This window comes from Podarcis bocagei, assembly GCF_964188305.1.
Source record: "Podarcis bocagei genome assembly, chromosome: 11".
NCBI classification, from domain to species: domain Eukaryota; kingdom Metazoa; phylum Chordata; class Lepidosauria; order Squamata; family Lacertidae; genus Podarcis; species Podarcis bocagei.
Window position 1 is genome coordinate 65387279 of NC_138136.1, and position 20780 is coordinate 65408058.

At 51.2% G+C, this 20780-nt stretch overlaps 1 protein-coding gene across 5 annotated transcripts in view; it reads left to right on the forward strand.

Moving 5' to 3' along the window:
* LOC308597122 (phospholipid-transporting ATPase ID-like) overlaps window positions 1-20780 on the forward strand; it is a 75693-nt gene that overhangs the window by 42905 nt on the left and 12008 nt on the right. For all 5 annotated transcript variants that reach the window (XM_081212680.1, XM_081212678.1, XM_081212679.1 and 2 more), the window contains 13 exons: window positions 3838-3996; window positions 5178-5266; window positions 6236-6432; window positions 8326-8534; window positions 10301-10344; window positions 10723-10888; window positions 12466-12654; window positions 13796-13911; window positions 14084-14248; window positions 15966-16077; window positions 17227-17332; window positions 18253-18397; window positions 19880-20063. In XM_081212680.1, the coding sequence (XP_081068806.1) occupies window positions 3838-3996; window positions 5178-5266; window positions 6236-6432; window positions 8326-8534; window positions 10301-10344; window positions 10723-10888; window positions 12466-12654; window positions 13796-13911; window positions 14084-14248; window positions 15966-16077; window positions 17227-17332; window positions 18253-18397; window positions 19880-20063 (1881 nt within the window). The remainder of the gene's footprint in view (window positions 1-3837; window positions 3997-5177; window positions 5267-6235; window positions 6433-8325; window positions 8535-10300; window positions 10345-10722; window positions 10889-12465; window positions 12655-13795; window positions 13912-14083; window positions 14249-15965; window positions 16078-17226; window positions 17333-18252; window positions 18398-19879; window positions 20064-20780) is intronic.

Below are 20780 nucleotides of genomic sequence, written 5' to 3' on the forward strand. Positions count from 1 at the left end.
GTCAGATTAGCCCACCAACCATTTTTCAAAATATATTTTTAAAAATTATTTCAGCACATAACATCATACAGAAAAATAATATCCCACCCGACACCGAAAGCTGGTGCTTGGACAATGTGTAGCAGATAACATCCCAGAAACATAATAAGCTATTATCCCAGACTTCTATCTATAGAGAAGGCAATGAACAGTTTCAATGAAGCAGAAAGTTTTATAATGTGAGCCTCCATTTTAGCCATGCACATGGCCAAGCTGTGCCAAGCACTTACAAAGGAGTCTTTGGGCTTCAAGCTTTGTGCCAATTTTATTTTATTCTTTAATTCTTCCGTAAGCGCTCTTTGACATAGTTTATTGTTCCAGTGATCAGAGAAGCCCCTTTTGGGGTTCACCCAGACTTCCACCTCTCCATTGCTAGAAAGCACGGATCCAGGCAGTTTTCCTCCTGCCCTGTGCCTTCTAGCCACAGGTCTGAGCTCTTTTGCCAGAAAACCTCCTGTTCTGCCAATCTGGAGAAAACCCAGTTGCTCTTCGTTCCAATTCAGCGCTGAAACACAGGTTTTCCTGGGGGAAAGCAGCAGCAGTGTGAATGAGCCCTAAGGTCTTCCACTATCTTGTTTTTATCAGCCTGGCTACAAGCAGAAAGAGAACTAACTAGAGTTTTGAGCAGCAAGTTAATTTTCTCTCCCGTGAAAAGATTGAGGAGAGCCAGCTCCGGACATTTTGTCCAGCAATTGCTTCTTTAATTGGAGAAATTCTTCCTCGCAGAACCGAGCCACTTTCCCACATGGCCACCCCACAGCATTCTGCACCCCCTCCAGCCGTTTGGTGCGTAGGAGGAGCTATTATGGGCTACCCGTACAGGCGTGCGAGGTGCCATTTTGCCCTATTTTAAGTGCCACCTCTTTTGCTGAGGCCGATTTAAAAGGAGGCATCCTCCACGTTGAGGTCCCCCCCTCTGCGCTGATAGCAACTGCCATTCAGCTTCTTCAAATCACCTGCCTTGTGTTGCCTGAAGCTGTTGTGCAGGGATCCTGTACCAGAAAGTCAGATTAGTCCTTTGGCCATTTTAGTCCTGGACTCTCGAGGGATCTCAGCAGCGACCCAGAAAACATGAATCATTCTGTAGGTTGTCTGAAGCCAGCAGTTTGGGGACCCTGTGTCCCTCCAGATGGAACTGAATCCCACTCCGTTCAGCCCTAACCATTAGTCCTGCTGGCTGGGGCTGATGGGATGCAGGGTCCTAGCAGCACCTGGATGGGAGGAGCTTTCTGCATGCAAAGGAGTTGCTCTGCCCGTGAGCCACGACCTCTGCCCCTTTGGCGCAATCTGGCACGTTAGTGGGGGAGACAATAAACGGCGGTATTTTGTGCCGATGGTATTTGGAAATGCAGGGTTATAGTGATAGAACTGATTCCTGGAGGAAGAGGAGGAGGAGGAGAGAGACCATAGAGAAGGAACTGGGTAGAGCAATCAACACAGGTCACAGCTGGCCAGAAATGTTACTAATCCGGCGCACAATGCGCCAACTGCACCTGAGGAAATTGCACTGCTATTCCATTCTGTGTGCATTTAAGAAAAACTAATTTTCTGAGCTCTGGTGGGAAATGTAGGAGAGGGATGTTTGGATCATGATGAGTGAAGAAAAGTGTGGCTCTTCTGCAGGAATGTCAACACCAACACGTTGTCTCCCATCCAATTTGAAACCATACCGAACCCTGCTTAGCTCTGCAAAGGTGCCAGCGGGTCTATTGCTGCCCCACTAGGAGAAAGCCAAGGAAGTATTCCTTGCAGAAGCCACCCAGGATGGTGGAGCACTTTGCATGCCAGGCATGGGGGGGGGCAGAAGTTTGCCCAGAATTCCTTGTCTCCCCACAGAGATGTCTTGCACTGAGTGGCACCTGGTCCTGTGTACCCACACAGGACCCAAGCCGGGCGTTGGCATGGGTGCCTTGGCTTGTCCGCAGGGTGGGGGTGGGGGTGGGGGTGGAGAGGACACTGTCTTGCTTTCTGCCTGTTTCTTTCCCTCACACCCCCCTTTCTCTTTGCAGATCTTTGCCCTCTTTGCTTCTCTTCCGAGTCCTTTCCTGCTTCACTTCACCCCTCTGGGTCCCAGTCCCACTCTGCCCTCTGGCCTCGATTGCACACGTCCGCCTGGCGTTCCTCGGAGGGTGGGTATGCCAGCTGTGCAAGAGGAGGGGCAGGGCTGGCCGGGTTGAGGAGACGGCTGGCAGCTGCGGGCGCTGGGCTCCCTTTCCCTGGAGACGGAGAGAGGCTTTGCAGCTGCCTCCCAGGAGGGTCTCCAACCCAGCCCCCTGCCCTGCACACCTGCCCCTTGGACAGAGCGAATGTTGTGCTGCTCCTGCACCAAACAGGTGGGGAGCTACCAAGGTGGGGGGGGGCAGGGTGCAGAAACTCCACCTTGTTTGGATGTTGCCATGCTGACCCCCCTGGGCTGCTGTTTGGGGTGAACCCGAGATGAATCTTATAGAGCCCCCTTCTGGCATGTGGCTAAGGTTACCAGACGTCCCCGTTTCCTGGGGACAGTCCCCAGATTTACAAATCAGTCCCCTGGCAAAATCCTATCATTCCGACTCATTTCAATGGATTCATTGAAAAAAACCTGGTAACCTGAGGCTAAGGACACACAGGCCCTTGTCCCTCGGTGGAGCGTGGGGGGGCCTCACAGCCTTTGCTCTCCTGACGCTGATACTGTCAGCAGGCAGAGCTGCATAGAATCCTAGCTCTGTAGTGTTGGAAGAGACTCCCAAGGGTCATCTAGCCCAACCCTCTGCAGGAATCACAGGTTTTGACCTTTAAAGCCCTTTGTGGCTTAGGACCCTCGTATTTATGGGACCGCCTCTCCTGGTCTGCCCCGCAAAGGACCTTAAGGTCCATGAATAACCATAGTTTAGAGGTACCGGGCCCTAAGGAAGTCAGACTATCCTCCACCAGGGCCAGGGCCTTCTCAGTGATGGCTCCGACCTGGTGGAATGCTCTGTCCCAGGAGACTAGGGCCCTGCAGGATTTAACCTCCTTCTGTCGGGCCTGTAAGACAGAGCTATTCCACCTGGCCTTTAATTTGAATTTAGCCTGATCTTTTATTTCCCTTCTCTTCCTTCCCCCTCCCCCTTTTATGAAGATTACCCGCTCTGAGACCCCACAGCTAATTCTCCCCTGACCTCCTCGCTGGCCCAAGTAGGACCAATTCAGCCAGCTAGCCCTGGGGACTATCTAATGCTTATTAGATGGATTTCCCCTAAACTGATTTCTGAACTTTGAATTTTATTGCTATTCATGTTTTTATACTGTATTTTATGCTGCTTCTATGTTGCATTACAATTAAGTGTTTTAAATTTGTTGTTAGCCGCCCTAAGCCCAGTTTTCTGAACCGGGAAGGGCGGGGTATAAATTATTATTATTATTATTATTATTATTATTATTATTATTATTATTATTATTATTTGCTGTGAGAGGGCAAAGAGCACCTGAGCTCACCTGAGCGCCTTCTGGGCAGCTGCTGTTCCTAATGGGGAGAAGAGGAAACCCATCAGAGAGAGAGAGCTGGAGGTGGACCACTGAGGCCCGAGTTCAAATCTCTGCCTGGCTACGAAGCTCATTGCCAGGAACTGACCCTCAGCCTTGCAGGGTGGCTGGGAGCGAAAAGGGGGAGGCCCTCTGGCCCCCTCCCTGCTGCGAGCTCCTCTCTGCTCCTTGGTTTGCCTCCATCCCAACAGAAAGGGCAGTAGATCTGTTGTCTACCCAGATCTCCTGGCTCGGCCTGGGACTCTGGCCAGTGGCGGACGGTGGCGACTCAGAGCGCCTGTTCTTTGCCTGCAGGCGAGATCAAGTGTGAAGCGCCAAACAACAAGCTGGACAAATTTATGGGGACCCTCATCTTCAAGGGGGAGAAGTACGCCCTGGACAACGAGAAGATGCTGCTGAGGGGCTGCACCATCCGCAACACGGACTGGTGCTTCGGACTGGTCATCTTTGCAGGTAAGAGCAGCTGGGCGAGAGAAGCCGGAGGAAGGGACCGAACGTCTCTGGTGTAAAAGCCCCTCTCACTGGGATTGGGGGTGGGGGTGGCCTCTAGCTCTTGAAAGGGGTCTTTTGCCCACGGCTTGGGGGGGCACAGATAAGAGTGGGGCCCTAAGCTATAGCTTGTTGAGCTTATACATAAATCCAGCACTGCTTGTGGGGCTGCCAAGCTCCTCCCTTCCCTAGATTCCTGCATTGCAGGGGTGTGGTGTCGGGGCTAAGAGCAGTGGACTCGTAATCTGGTGAACGGGGTTCGTGTCTCCGCTCCTCCACATGCAGCTGCTGGGTGACCTTGGGCCAGTCACACTTCTCTGAAGTCTCTCAGCCCCACTCACCTCACAGTGTTTGTTGTGGGGGAGGAAGGGAAAGGAGAATGTTAGCCGCTTTGAGACTCCTTCGGGTAGTGATAAAGCGGGATATCAAATCCAAACTCCTCCTCCTCCTGGACTAGATGAACCTCAGGGTCCCCTCCAGCCAGGGGCGTCTTACCCATAGAGGTTAGTGGCGCGGGGCTTAAGACAGCCATGCTTAAAAAGGTGTAGTCATAGGTATATCAGTATTCACATCTGAATTGTCACATTGTGTTATTAGTGTTATCATGGTTTTTGTTGTATGTGTCTTTTGCGGTGGTTGTTGGTATTGAAAAAATGATTAAATAAATAAGAAGAAGAAGAAGAAATGGTTGGAGTGTGGTGCGGATAATGCCAAGGTTGCAGGTTTGATCCCCGTGTGGGACAGCTGCATATTCCTTCACTGCAGGGGGTTGGACTAGATGATCCTCAGGGTCCCTTCCAACTCTGATTCTATGAAATACATGCACCATTTAAAATTCTATGAAAGCTGGCCATGCTTCCAACTCTGCACCGCTATGATTCTGCAAAGCCCCTGCATCTCCCACAGGGCCCAGGATGCCCAGAGCCCATCCCACCTGGTGGCTTTGTGCAGTGGGGTCCCTCTGCCCCTTCTGCAGCCTGAAAGGGGGCTGACTATCGCAGGTGTGCCTGCTTCTCCTTGCCTTCCCTCAAATCCATCGGCGGCTGCCATTTGTCAGGGTCTCCTGCCTCCCAGGAGGTGCTTTGATCTGGAAATTAAAATCCGACCGTGCAACAAAAAAACCAGACTTTTGTTTGAACTGCCAGGGCCAGACACCAAGTTGATGCAGAACAGCGGAAGAACCACCTTCAAACGGACCAGCATTGATCGCCTGATGAACTTCTTGGTGCTGGTGGTGAGTGCAAACGGCGCTTCGCTCCATCTCTTGTCATTCCAGCTGAGGGGCTTCCTCACAAAAGCAGGGAGGGAGGGGGAGGGGGCACGAGAATAGCAGCAAAGGGGGGGCATGCATGGACTTTATTCATAAGAGATTTGGAAATAAATTATTTCTTCCCTCCTTCTTTGCAAGGACCAGGCAGCAACTAAAGTTCCTCACATCAGTAGATGGTAGATTTAGGGAGTGGGGTTAGAAATTTACTGGCATTTGTGGGGTGGGGGTTAGTTCATGGATTAGCTATCTTTCTTTCTTTTTAATCATTTTTATTTGATTTTACAAATACAAGGTTATAAAAATCCAGACATAAATCCATGTACAGAGATGCCCCAAGTCTCACGACCTCCCCCCACCCCCTCCGTGGGCTCCCATTTTAAACATTTACAACTGCATATTCTTCCAAACTCTATCTGTTATCTCAATCCATAATGTCCATAGTATTTGTTAGACTACAAGTGAAATCAAAATCCTGTCAGTGTTTCCTTCCTTCTGCTTACAGTGGTCTCCTAAATAACTGATAATTTCCCCCCATTCTTTTATAAAGTTTTTGTCCTCTTGGTTTCTGAGCTTTCCAGTCAGTTTTGCCATCTCGGCAAAGTCCATCAGCTTGGTCTGCCATTCCTCTCTGGTAGGGACTTTATCTTCTTTCCACCTCTGGGCTAATAACATCTGGGCAGCTGTTGTTCCATACACAAAAAGTCTTTTCTGCTCCTTTGGGATATCGGCGCCTATGATTCCTAATAAAAACGCTTCTGGTTTTTTCAACAAAAGTTATTTTAAACATTTTTTTCATTTCATTGTATATCATTTTTTGACAGAGTTCTTTTACATTGTTGTTGATCTTTTGACAATGTTCTTTTACATAAACTCTGTATCTTTACAGTGGGACATAGATGTTCTTCTGCTTTCTGCCCTCCCCTTTCCTTGCAGATCTTTGTTCTTCTGGCCGCCATGTGCTCAGTGCTGGCCATTGGCAACAGCATCTGGGAGTATAGGAGAGGCTCTGCCTTCCAGGTCTACCTGCCCTGGCCGCACGACGTCCACTCGGCCTTCTATTCCGCCTTCCTCATGTTCTGGTCCTACGTCATCATCCTCAACACGGTGGTGCCCATCTCCCTCTACGTCAGGTAAGCGAGGGGGGGGAGGCACGTGCCCTGCGCCAGCTCCCAAACGGCCCATTTTGCACTGGGGTGTGCGTGTATGTGTCTTTGTCACAGTCCGGTCTACGGGCGATCGAAGTCCTGGCTGAGGACGTCGGGACTGGGAGCAAGCTGGCAGGGTAGGAGCAGGATGGTGGGGCCTGCCCCCCTTCCTCCGCCACTGGAGGAAGTTGCTGCATTTGGGATTTTGTACTTTAAGGAAGAGGCCAGACCAAGTGTGAGCCAAAATGAGTGGGAGATGTCCCAGCATGCCCTGCTCCTCTAGCCCTGCTTTCGCTTCCTTGGCACCAATAAAGGCACCAAGAGGGCCAGCCCCCCCCCCCCTTCTGGTGAATTTCCTCCTCTTGCCCAACCAGGGCGGGCAGTGTGCTCTGGCAGCCCAACCCTTGGGGGGGGAGGACATAGCGCATTGGCAAGGCTGGTGAGCTTTTTGAAGGCACTCTGTGACTCTCCTTTGACTCTGCAACGATGGCACTATGCCCAGGCTCCGACTCAGCCGATTCCTTCTTCACAGTGGACGTGGCATCGCGCTTACAGTGGTACCTTGGTTCTCAAACTTAATCCGTCCCGGAAGTCCGTTCCAAAACCAAAGCATTCCAAAATCAAGGCGCAATTTCCCATAGAAAGTAATGCAAAATGGATGAATCCGTTCCAGACCTTTAAAAACAACCCCTAAAACTAACCCACACAGGATTACAATTTGTTTCAACCCGCTTATGGAGACTATCAGAGGTCACAAAGAGAAAGGAAAAATATATGAAAATAACAAGAAGAGATGTGGAAAATAACAAGAAAGGATTGGATAGAATTGTGAACACTATTTGGACAGATTTGTGGACATTAAAGCAGCAGCAACAACAAGATGATTGGATCCCTTTTGGAACTTGAAATATGGGAACCCCCAACAAAAAATTTAAAATTCAGCTTTGTAATTTGGAATTTATGTGATTTGATTTGATTTGATTGGTCTGTTAATAAAAATTATTAAAACAAACAAACCCTAAAACAGCAATTTAACATGAATTTTACTATCTAACGAGACCATTGATCCATAAAATGAAATCAATAAACCATGTACTGCAGTCATACAATCCATCAATCAGTAACTGAACTGGGTTCCACACAGTCACAGAAACAAAACAAAAAAGCCGCAAAAACAAAAATGCAAAATAAATAGCAAAAAGAGACAGACCTCAGCGTAACACTCAAAACGGAGCACGTTCGGCTTCTGAATAAGGTTCGCAAAATGTAACACTTACTTCCGGGTTTGCAGTGTTTGGGTTCCAGGTTGTTTGAGTACCAAGGCGTTTGAGAACCAAGGGACCACTGTACTTCATGGGCTCCAGGGAGGATGCTTGCGACTTCTGTGTCAAGGGAAGGTCAGGGGATGAGGGAGATGGAGCCGAGGTCCCTGGCCAGACACTTAGAAATGCCTTTTCCTTGAGGGAGCAGCTGGTTCCAGCTTCCCAGCATGCGCTTGTGCTACAGTTTATGGACTACATTTCTGTCCCACCCTCCTTCCTCCAAGTTGCTCAAGGGGGTGTGCAGAGTTCTCTCTCCTCTCTTTGGTCCTCGCATTAACCCTGTGAGGTAGGCTGAGAGACAGCGACTGGCCAAAGGTTGTCCAAGGAGCCGCGTGCTCAAGTGGTGCCCGGAAAGCTGGCCTTCCAAATCCTAGCATGGCATTCTAACCACTACGCCATGCTGCCTCTGCACACAGTTCACCCCCCATTCCCCCCCTCCCGGAAGCGGCTTCTGCGATGGCCTCTTGCAGCTTGCAAAGGGACCCCAAGTGCCAGGAAGCTTTTCCGCCCAGGTCTCCAGCCCATTCCTTGGTCTCCCCTCCTTCCTCTCGTTCAGCGTAGAGATCATCCGTCTGGGCAACAGCTTCTACATCGAGTGGGACCGCAAGATGTACTACCCCCTTAATGACACCCCTGCCCAGGCCCGGACCACCACCCTCAACGAGGAGCTGGGGCAGATCAAGTACATCTTCTCCGACAAGACGGGGACCCTCACCCAGAACATCATGGTCTTCAACAAGTGCTGCATCAACGGGAGGGTCTATGGTAGGGGCGCTCTCCTGGGGCTGCTGCATCCCTTCATCTCTTGGAAATGATTTTTATTTGATCTTACAAGTGTAAGATTACAACAATACAAAATGCATATCCATATTTAGGGAGTTCTCCCAATCTCTGCACCTTCCCCTCCATGGCTCCAGTTGTCAACTTTTTCGATTCCATATTGTTCCAGAATCCATATTTTATGTCACTCCATTTTGTCCATAGTATCTGTGTTACTGCAATCCTGCTAATGTTTTCACCCGCTTACAGCTGTCTCCCAGATATATTGTAAATTTCCCCCCATCCTTTATTAAAGCTTTGGTCTTCTTGATTCCTGAGCTTTCTGGGCAGTTTTGCCATTTCGGCAGAGTCTAATAGCTTAGTTTGCCATTCTCCTCTGCTAGGGACTTTGTCTTCTTTCCATCTCTGGGCTAATAACATCCCTGCGGCTTTCGTCGCATACATTAAAGTCTTTTCTGCTCCTTTGGAATATGGACCCTTTGCCAGCCTGCTGCCCCCCCCCCCCCGAGATTTTGTTCATCTATTAGTCCCAGTCAGCATGGGTGGCTTAGGGGAAGGAAAGATGGTTCGGATACTTCAGCTGGTGTAGAATTCAGCGGCCAGGTTGCTCACTGGAGCAAAATTGTTTGAGCATATTATACTAATCTTTGTCCAACTGTGCTGGCTACCAATTAGTTTCTGGGCCCAGTTCAAAGTGCTGGTTTTGACCTACAAAGCCTTAAGCAGCTCAGGACTGCAAGACCTCAAGGACCGCCTCTTCCCATATGAACCTACCTGGACCCTGAGATCATCTTCTGTGTGCCTCCTCCTTGAGAAGTCCAGAGGGTGGTAACACGAGAACGGGGCCTTCTCTGCAGTGGCTCCCTGTCTGTGGAATGCTCTCCCTAGGGAAGTTCAACTGGCGCCTTCATTATACACCTTTAGGTGCCAGACAAAAATGTTCCTTTTTAACAAGGCCTTTGTTGATCTGTTTGACATCCTATACCCTTTTAAATGGGTATACGGGTGGCGCTGTGGGTTAAACCACAGAGCCTAGGACTTGCCGATCGGGAGGTCAGCGGTTCGAATCCCTGCAACGGGGTGAGCTCCCATTGCTTGGTCCCTGCTCCTGCCAACCTAGCAGTTCGAAAGTGCATCAAAAGTGCAAGGAGATAAATAGGTACCGCTCCAGCGGGAAGGTAAACGGCATTTCCGTGCGCTGCTCTGGTTCGCCAGAAGCAGCTTAGTCATGCTGGCCACATGACCCAGAAGCTGTACACCGGCTCCCTCGGCCGATAAAGCGAGATGAGCGCCGCAACCCTAGAGTCAGCCACGACTGGACCTAACGGTCAGGGGTCCCTTTACCTTTTTTACCCTTTTAAAATGTGGGTCTTTTCGGTGTGGGTGTGTGTTATTGGGTTGTTGTTTTTATTCTGATTATTTATGTTGTGATCTTTTCTGTGAACTGCCCTGAGACCTCCAGGTATAGGGCGGTATATAAATTCAATAAATAAATAAATTCAATAAAAAAATAAAGTGCCAATACAGGAACCATTTAGACCTTCTGGAGCCCCACACCTGCACCTGTTATTCAATGCCAGCCTGCTGTCTTGCCTGCTTCCCGATGGGCAGTTGTAGGTCATTGGCCAGGGTCCCAAAGGGGCTCGGGTGCCCCTGTCGTCCCGCTGGCACAAACTGGCCCAGGCCCGGAATTCACAGCCAGGTGTGCATTTGTTGTCATCTCAACTGGGCTCTGTGCTTCTCGCCCACAGGGGATGTCTTTGACTTGGACGGACAACGGGTGGAGATTACGGAGGTAAGGGGCTGCGAGGGGTCAAAGGGTGGCAGGCAGGGCCACTGGGCATTGTTGTGGTTCCAGCCCTGCCCGGCACTTGCCAGGACGTGTCCCAGTGTGGCGGCTGAAGTGAACAAAAGGAATTTCTACTTCCCCCCTTTCCCTCCTGGAAATTTCCTTCTTCCTTTCCTCTCTCAGGGGAAGTTCTGGACCTTCTGGGTCAAGGCTGCCATCGCCCTGGAGTTTGGCAGGCTGGTCCCCAGAGCAGCCAGCTGCCTGGGAAGGACGAGGAGCCTCTGCGTGGTCTTTCGTGGTCTTTCTCTAGCCAGAAGGAAGGAAGGCAGATGAGCCCAGAGAAGTTCTCATGGTGGCAACCTTTCTCTCCCCCCCCTCTTTCAGAGTACCCCAAAAGTTGACTTCTCCTACAACCCCCTCGCTGACCCCAAATTCTCCTTCTACGACCAAAGCCTGGTGGAGGAAGTGAAGGCGGGAGACGTCATCACCCACAAGTTTTTCCGCCTCCTTTCTCTCTGCCACACGGTGATGCCAGAAGAGAAGAAGCCAGGTGAGGGGGAGGGGTGGAGCTGTGCCTCCTCCCTTGCAGGGGGTTGGACTAGATGACCCTCAGGGTCCCATTCTGCAGTTCTGTGGGGAGACAGCGCCTCTGGCTCAGAGCAGCAGTGTGGTCTGTGGGGAGAGGAAGGGACCTCGCCTGGGGGTGCTGTGCTGGGGGGCTCTTGCGGGTTGGACTCTGAAGGTCTTGTGAGAACATAAAAAGAGCCCTTATGGGTCAGACGCTGCGCCCTGTTCTCACAGGGGCCAAGCAGAAACCCGCAAGCAGGATCCGAGCCCAAGAGCAGCGATTCAGAAGGAGGAGGCAGAAAATATGGTAGCCACCCGTTGTCTTCTCCTCCAACATGAATTTGTCTAACCCTCTTCTAAAGCCATCCAAATTGGTGGCCATCCCTGCCTGCAGTAGGAGGGAGTTCCACGGGTTAGCTATGAGCTCACTCACACTTCTGCTCGTCCTGCGTCTTCTAAGCGCAAGGTTTTGCCTTTGCCCTGGAGAACCTGCTCTTTAGTGCTAAATTGGAACAAATGGCAGCCTGCTGATGGCTGTTTGTTCCGATTCAGCACCAAAGATGAGGCTTCCCCACAGAAAAGTAGGGAGGCAAACGGAGGTGTGGATCAGCCCTGGGTGCTGCATGAAGAAGATCTTCCTTTTATCTGTCCTGAGTCTTCCCAACATTCAGCATCGCTGGCTGCCCCTGAGTTCCAGTGTTATGAGCAGTGCCAGATTGACGTATAAGCCAAACAAGCTATAGCTTAGGGCCCCTCTCTCTTGGGAGCCCCCAAAAAATGTAAAGGGGGAAAAACTGGATGTACATTTCCAAAATATAAGAAAAAAACACCAAATAAAATAAAACCTACATCCTGCAACCATGTTTTGTGTTGTGTAGGCTCCTATGATGTAAGTCATGGGCCCCGCCTGCTAGCCTGCTCCCTCAAATATCCCTGCTTTGCTCCTTTCTATATATAGGGTGCCTCCATTCTGCATGGACTGGTTGCACAGCAACATGGGCAAATGGCTGAATTATGAGTCTTTGTAAATTGTGTTTCTAAAGGAACTTTTGTTATTGCCAAATACCAATGTGTTTGCATTATTAAGTTTTTTATGAATAAAAATCATTTTAAGTTAGAGCTTAATAATTATTTGACTATTAATATACTTCTTAATTCTATTTCAGTTCAACAATTACTTTGATAAAATACATATTTTTTTATGTGCAAATGGCTTGAGATACCTATTAGGTCCACAAATTGCTGTCTAGCATATACTCAACACAAAAAACAGTGACAATTTGTTGTTGACAAAGGACAGCTGGACATAGAAAGGGCCCCATTACCTTCAGGAGCTGAGGGCCTCCTCCAACCTCAATCCGACCCTGGTTGTGAGAGAGGCAGAAAACCTCTCCCTGCCCCCCTTTGTCCAGGCCAGGCATCATTTTAGGAACTTTAAGGGCGTCTCTTCTTGGCCGCCTGTTCTCTCAAGACTCCCGAATCGGTTGCTGCGCTCGGGACTTTTCTGCCTCCCCCTTGCAAGTGACACTGCCTCTCCCCCCCCCTTGCCCTCCCTGGCAGGTGAGCTGGTCTACCAGGCTCAGTCTCCGGACGAGGGGGCCCTGGTGACAGCCGCCCGGAACTTTGGCTTCGTCTTCCGCGCCCGGACCCCAGAGACCATCACCGTGGTGGAAATGGGGAAGACCATCGTCTATAAGCTGCTTGCCATCCTGGATTTCAACAATGTGCGCAAGCGGATGTCTGTCATTGGTGTGTTCCCCCTTCCTCCCTTCCCCCAAACCCCATGCCTTGCCTGGGATTGGTTCTCAGGGAAATACTCTGCACATGCCCGGGCCTCCTCTTTGTGTCCTGGTGGAGTGGCTCTTGCTGAGTTGTTTCCACCAGCGTCAACCAGCTGGGCAGACGTTTTCGACGGGAGTTTGGCTGAACTGGTGCAAAGCAATTTCCACTGCCTGCTCACTATGAAGAAGGAACTTCTAGGGGGCTGGACTCTTGCAAGAGCTCCAGTTCTGACACCCTTTGAGGGACTGTGTGAGAAAACCCCAGAAGAGAGAGAGAGAGAGGCCATGCCCTACAGTTAGGAAGCTTCTGCCCATTGGCACATCTCACTCAGTGCGGTCTGCAGTGATGGACAGCAGTCATCCAGGACCTCAGGCAGGCCTCCTCCCCTTCTGCATGCCAGGCAGATGTTCTGCCGCTGAGCCACTCTAGCCCTTCCATCCAGGAAGACTAGATCTTGGAAGGAAGGGGGGTGAAGTCGAGAGTGGATTTCATGCTCTTTATTCAGCTCATAGTGGTGAGGAGGAATGGAAGTTCCCCCGAAATGTCTGCTTTATATACATTATTTACACAATGGGCCCCATGTGATTGGCTAATTCTGGGATTCTCCTGTAGGCCAATCAGGTTGCGGATTCACTTCCACCTGGAGCTGGATTGAGTGGCTCCTGTGGATCAATCAGACTTCTGCATTCTGAATCCTATTGTTCTAGAACCAATCAGACTGCTGCGTTCTGGATCCTATTGTTCTAGGACCAATCAGACTGCTGCATTCTGAATCCTGTTGTTCTAGGACCAATCAGACTGCTGCATTGTGAATCCTTTTGTTCTAGGACCAATCAGACTGCTGCGTTCTGAATCCTATTGTTCTAGGACCAATCAGACTGCTGCATTCTGGATCCTATTGTTCTAGGACCAATCAGACTGCTGCATTCTGAATCCTGTTGTTCTAGGACCAATCAGACTGCTGCATTCTGGATCCTATTCAACTCAGTACATAACAGGGGGCAAACCCCCCCCCCCGCCATCTCTGACTCTCTGCCCGCATGTCGTGTGTCTGTCCAGGGTGGGCAGCGATTCTGGGCACCCTCTCATTTTCTGCCCTTCTTCCCAGTGCGGCGACCTGACGGAAAGGTGACCCTGTACTGCAAGGGGGCAGACACGATCCTGTACGAGCTCCTGCACCCTTCCTGTGTACCTCTTAAGGAGGAGACTACCGAGTGCTTGGAAGTAAGCTGGCAGCAGAGTTTGCATGGAGAGCCTCCCCAGAGCGGTGCCCTTGCGGCGTCATCTCCACCCCAACCCAGCCCCTGGGGGTTTTGTGAGAGGGTGCTTTGAGAAGGGGAGTCTCTGTGGAGCTCCTTTCCCCTGACCCCTCCTGTGCCCGCTTGCCTCCTTCTAGGAGTTTGCAGGGGAGGGTCTCCGGACGCTGGTCGTGGCCTACAAGGACCTGGAGAGGAAGTCCTTTGCCAACTGGCAGAAGCGTCACCACGAAGCCAGCACAGCCCTGCAGGACCGAGAGGAGAAGCTGTCTGAGCTGTACGAAGAAATCGAGAAAGACCTGATAGTAGGTGGGGGTGCCCAGGAGGGAAGCCGGGCGCTCAGGGCTCAGACGAACGGGAGCAAATAGGGATTGGTCAGCCAGGGTGAGGGTTAGCTGAGATTGCTGCCTTGCAGGGGGTCGGACTAGATGACCCCTGAAGTCCCTTCCAGCGCTACAATTCTGTGATTCAGCCATGCAACTTAAGCGGCTTGGAATGCCGTTGCTACTTGTTTATTTTAATTTGTCAGAGTATTTCTAAATAGTCAACCCATTCAAAAAAAGAATCATGGCAATGAAGCATAACATAACAAGCAGGGTTGCTTTCTCCTGCTCCGGAGGCAAGGACCCAAACCAGTGGGTCCGAGTTACAGGAAAAGAGAGCCCCCCCTGCCTTTGGCGCCTTCCTGGCTTGCCTTTCTGACGCTGCCTGATTCTTCTCGCTGCCCCAGTGGAGAGATGTCCTTCTCCTCCCTTTCAGTGTGTGCATCCCTTTTCTGATTTTCCACTCATTAAAAAGCTCTTTGTTGAGCCCTGGGGCTGGACTCGCAATGATGCGCGGCTCCTTCCTGCTCTTGCCTTTTAAGAGTCTACGTGCGAGCGCATTTTGCAAGCCTCTTCCTGAGCCGCCTTCATCTGGGACGCTTCCCTGGAGCCCCACAGGCCGGCGGAACGGAGCCAGCCAGGGCTCTGCTGGGCCAGATTGTCTTCTGGGAGGTCATAAGAACATAAGCGGAGCCCCCTGGATCAGGCCAATGGCTCGTCCAGTTCGGCATTCTCTTCTCATCGTGGCTGAGCAGTTGCCTGTGGAAACCTACTGTTATAAGAAAAAACTGCTCCTTTATCCCTTATGGGGTACCCAAGAGCCCGTATAGAGTCCTAAAATAGGTTCCCTATTGGTAGGAGAAAAATAACAGATGCAAACCAGAGAATATTGAGAAGCAAAGCAGCTCGTAAGCCTGATCTTTATTAAACTGTTGCAACAGGGTGCTCACCCCACTCCCACGCAGTTCACATATAGACTTTTGAAATTGCCTCCCCTGTAGCTCAAGACCACCCCCCAAAACACCATCCATATATCACAGGAGGAGGCTGTCTCCTTTGAGGTGGTAAATACTATCCATACACAAATATGCCCTCAAGACAGGATCTGTAAGCGAAAACACAATGGGAAGGCTTTCCCCATTTTCCTCCCTTACTGCAGAGAAATAGTTGAGGTCACTGGAAGAGTCAAAATGGCTTCAGGGTTCTTCTTCTGTACTATTTCAGACACGTGGTTTATATACTTATGTATGTGTTTGCCTTGTACATTTATGAACCTTTAATTTATATATATATATATATAGGACCTTAGAATTCCTAAAACACTACAAACTGGATCTGAGCCACAGTTTAGCCCTGCACTGCGTGATGAAGGATTTTTCTTCCATCCATCCTGAATCTTTCAACCTAGGGGCTCACCTGTCCTTCCATGTCCCATGCTTAGAAGGCAGGAGTCTGAGTGTTTTTTTGTTTGCCTTGCCACTTTCCCCAGAAAACCCGCTCTCTAGTGTTGAATCAGAACAAACATCAATCCACAGAAAACGCAGCAGTCATTTGCTTCAATTCAACTCGCTATAGGGCGGGTTTTCCTGGAGGGAAGCAGCAGGATAAGTGAAAGTCTGGGTGGGCCCCGAACTTCACTGGCTGTCCGTTGGTCACCCCTTTCAGAGCACCCGTTTGTGACCCCCCCCTCTTTCTGCAGTTACTTGGTGCCACGGCCATTGAGGACAAGCTGCAAGACGGTGTCCCACAGACAATTGAGACCTTGGGGAAAGCGCAGATTAAAATCTGGGTGCTCACTGGAGACAAGCAAGGTAATGCCAGAGGGGGAGATGACACACTGCTTTCAGCCCCCCCCCCCAAGAACAGCTGGCAATTGATTCTGCCCCCTTCTGAGGTGCATCCCAGAATCCTTTGTAACATCACAGGGCAGAAAGAACACCGCAGCACCTTCTCAATTCATGGGGGTGACTTTGGGCCTCCTCTGCTCCCTGCGCAGTGGGGCAGAACTCCCTTGATCTGCCCCTGGGTGAGAAACGCCTGGTGGGTGAATCTCAAAATGGGTGTGGCTGGCCTCCTTGCTCCCACCAGCCGTAAGTCATCCTGGAGTTGTCTCAGCAAATGGGAGGAGCTGGGAAAGAGAGGTGGGCTTGGAGGGGCCAAATCCGAGGAATGCGCCAAGGAAACCGCGCTGAGAAAATCAGGATCATAAGAGGTCTGAGAGAAGCAGAGTAACGAGAGAGGAGAGCAAAGACAACAGGAGCAAAAGAGAAAGAGACAAAGAGCACTGAGAAGTTAAAGCCCTTTAAAGCGAGCGCAGGGTGGATAGACGTGGTTTGAAGCACAGGCAAGAAAAATGAGATGAACCGCAAAGAATCCATTTGAAGCATTGCCAACACACATTTAACGCCCATCAGCTCCCCCAGAGAATCCTGGGAAATGTAATTCTCCCCTCCCAGAGCCACAGTTCATAGCACCCTTGCAAACTACAGTTCCCAGGCTTCTTTGAGGAAACTGTGAACTTCAAATGTGTGTTTGAAGCATCTCCGGTGTTTGGGTGGGTTTTCCAAAAGAAGTCCATCAAGGCCGTCTCCAAGCTGAGGTGAGAAGGAGAGTGAGCAAGAAGCTTCAGGAATCCCTGGGCCAATGTGGGGGTGCAGGAGGGGCTCTTGCCTTCCGCCTGGCCGTCCGGGATGGAGGGGGCCCTCAGGTCAGCTGACCCAGCCTGAAGGGGCCATCTCAGGCAGCGGCGTTGCCACGAAAGGGGAGAATGAGAGAGGGAGAGTCCGTCCCCCAAGGGGCCAGGGATGGATCCCTCCTGGCCCTAACGCTGAGTGCATCTCCTCCTTCCTTGGAGCTGCTGAAGCAGAAGCTGGGGGGGCCCCCGCCAGAGATTTCTGCCTTGCAGGGGCCTGGACTAGGGGACCCCCTTCCCACTCTGCCGTTCTGTGATCCTTCTCCAGAGACGGCCGTGAACATCAGCTACTCCTGCAACATGCTCTACGACGACATGAAGGACATCTTCTTCATCCAGGGGGACACCTTTGAGGAAGTGCGCCATGAACTCAGGTAAAGGGCTTCTCCGCCCTGTGGGAATGTTCAGGGAGGCAGGAGAGGATATATTGTTTATTAATATCCTTCCTAACTTGCGCTAGCAAGTTCCTTTACTTGGCAGAGTTTCACATTCCCCTTTTAAACGCACAGTGGGTAGCTGGTTGCAGCTTGTTTAAGCCTCTTAATATTAGATTCCTGGTAAGTCCCCTTATATCCCTCTTAAAAGAATAAGCACGCCACCATCTTGTGTAAAATATATCTAAGAAGTTTACTCACATTCAGTTCACAGTTGGATCCCTGCAGGCAGACTTAGTTACAAAGTATATACATGTGGATCTATCCCGTATGGGGATAGCTAGCTAAAAAGCTGCTCCAACAATGGAGGAAGTCAAAGAGAGAGAGAGAGCTGCGTGCCTTGTCCGTTTGTTACCTGGACAGGTACGGTCACGCCCACCTCTAGTCACATGCAAAGGAAGTATGTCCCATTAGGGAGGAAAAAGGAAGTTTTCTGCTGACAGGACCAAACATCCCCCTGCATGTCCACTCTAAGAAAACGAGGAATGTTGTACTTGACTGCTACTTATGTATCACATCTCACATGCCCTCCAGATCCAAGGCTGCGCCAAGGCTGCCGGGGGCTACTAGGCAAGAGGGCCCCTCTCTCCCCCCAGCATGCCCTGACTGCCAGCTGCTGGCAGCCGCAGGTGGGCAGAGCGCTGCTAAGCTCAGGCCCTGTTGGGGGGCTACTCCCAGGGAGGAGCAGAGATGGTCTGCTTGTCTACTAGTTAGGGGGTGGGAGTCTTGCTTTGCTTCTTGTTTGCATATTGCTAACGTTTTTCTTATTATTCCCTTATTTCATTTATTAAATTTATTGCTGTTTTGGGGAAACTCCCCTCTGGCTTCCGCAGTGCTTGTTATTGTGGGTCTTCTCTTAGGAAAGCGAGGAAGACGATGACGCAGGAGGCCGCCATGGATGACGATGAGATGGACCTCCAAGTCAAGAAGTCTGGCAACTGCAAGGTCTTGCCAGAGGAACAGCCCAACGGGGAATACGGCCTGGTCATTAATGGGCACAGCCTGGTAAGGAGGTGGCAAGGCGCTGTTGTAGGAATCTATGTAAGGGTTGAAAGGAGGGTTGGCCCCTCCAGTGGACATCGTACACCCCCCCCCCACTACCAAAATCAACACAATCACTTCTGCAAATGGCCCCACAAATCACAGTTTTTCCTGTACATTACCAAATGCAACAATTCACTGATAAATGTATCTATGTACTGGCTCACTGGGGAAACTTCAGAAATTCATATAAAATCACTCCAGTATCCGATTCACGCCATTCCAACGTTGTTCTGTTCAGGAAGGAAATGGCTACCAAGGGGGTAGCTTGGGACATGAGGGAGGGCAGCCACCCCTCTACCTGAGTGATAATCTCTGGCACCCTGACACCTGGGTCAGCGGCGGAGGAAGCCGCTCGGGCGCCTGGGGTGGCGTACCCAGGGGCAGGGCGCACTGCGGGGCCTCTAGAGTCTGCCTGCCTCCTACTCAGTTGCCCTACAGCTGGCGGGGAGCGAGTGGGCGGACCATTGGGGCAGCGCCCAAGCCACTGCGTCTCTCCCAGGAAAGATGCATGATTCGGGCACGCTGCAGGCCCTGTGGTGAGTGCCACCTGGAATTTTATCACCCCCCTCAGTGTGACACCCGGGGCAGACCGCACCCCCCCTCCTTCCTCTGCCCCTGACCTGGGTGCCAGACAGGTAGCCATTCCAGAAACAATTACAAACCGAGGTGACGACAAAAGGGTGTGATGAACTTGGCTGGGAAACAGAGAAATGTAAATATCTATTTTGTATCACTTGATGGGTGTATGGTGGGGTCAAGCCCTGACACTCAGGTTACTGCATCCATGCCCTCGCAGGGTGTGATGTACTGAAGTTTACTCACATCAGTTCACAGTGGGATCCCTGAAGGCAGACTTAGTTACAGATACAGTGGTACCTCGGGTTAAGAACTTAATTCGTTCTGGAGGTCTGTTCTTAACCTGAAACTGTTCTTAACCTGAAGCAGCACTTTAGCTAATGGGGCCTCCTGCTGCTGCCGCACAATTTCTGTTCTCATCCTGAAGCAAAGTTCTTAACCCGAGGTACTATTTCTGGGTTAGCGGAGTCTGTAACCTGAAGCGTCTGTAACCCAAGGTACCACTGTATATACATGTGGGTCTATCCCATATGGGGATAATCCCAGAGTCCTCTGTCGGCTAAAAGACAAAAGGGCATTTCTAGCTAAAAAGCTGCTCCAGCGATGGAGGAAGTCAAAGAGGGAGAGTGCTGCGTGCCTTGTCCTTTTGTTACCTGGACAGGTAAGGTCATGCCCACCTCTAGTCACATGCAAAGGGAGTATGGCCCAGCCAGGAGGAAACAGGAAGTTTTTGACTGGCTGGACCAAATATTCCCCTGCATGTCTACTCTAGGAAAACGAGGAATGTTGTACTTGACTGCTACTTATGTATCACGTCCCACATTGTTCCTGTCCCCCCACCCTCCCTGTGTGTGTCTCCCCTGGCAGGCCTATGCCCAGGAAGGGGAGCTGGAGCTGGAGCTGGTGCGCACGGCCTGCCTCTGCAAGGTGGTGATCTGCTGCCGGGTGACGCCTCTGCAGAAGGCGCAGGTGGTGGAGCTGGTGAAGAAGTACAAGAACGCCATCACGCTGGCCATCGGGGACGGGGCCAACGACGTCAGCATGATCAAGGGTGAGGGCCCTGCAAGCCCATCAGAAGGCTAAGGGGGGACCTTTGTGGGGGGGGGCACCTGGACCACTGAAGGCAGGATCCAGCCTCAGAGTCCCAGGGAGAAGCAGCTTCAGGACTTCATCGGCTCATTGCGCTGCAGAAATCTCGTCAGCCTTTGGGCGCATCCAATGCTCTCATTAGTTAAATGTGCCTAATTGGCTGTCAAGCGAGATGCTGCGGTTTCTGAGCAGTGGGGGATATAATGGGATTCTTCAAGAGAGCTGCCTGGATTAAAAGGACCCCAGGTGCAAAACAAGGGTGGGGTGGGAAGGACACCCAGCCCCCCAGCCCCAAGAGAGGGGTGCCCCACAGCAACTTCCCAGGGACAATGAGCCCCACCTGGGACTGTCGCTAGAAGAGGAATCTGCTGCGGGGGGGGGGCTCTTTTGGATGAGGAAGGGGGTGGCCAGTGGGGTTGGGGCTGTGCTCTCTCTCTGGCCCTGATCCCGGAGATTTAAAAGAGGATTAGAGTTATCCATGGAGGAGAGGACTATCAATGGCTCCTAAGCCAGGGTGGCGATTCTCTGCCTTCCTGGCTGGAGGCAGCAATGATCCTGGAAACCCCAGGAGGGGAGGGGGCTCTTGGGCTCAGATCCTGCTAGCGGGTTTCCCATATGAGGAATCTGCTTGGCCACTCTGAGAACAGGAGGCCGGACCAGATGGGCCCCCACGGGCCTG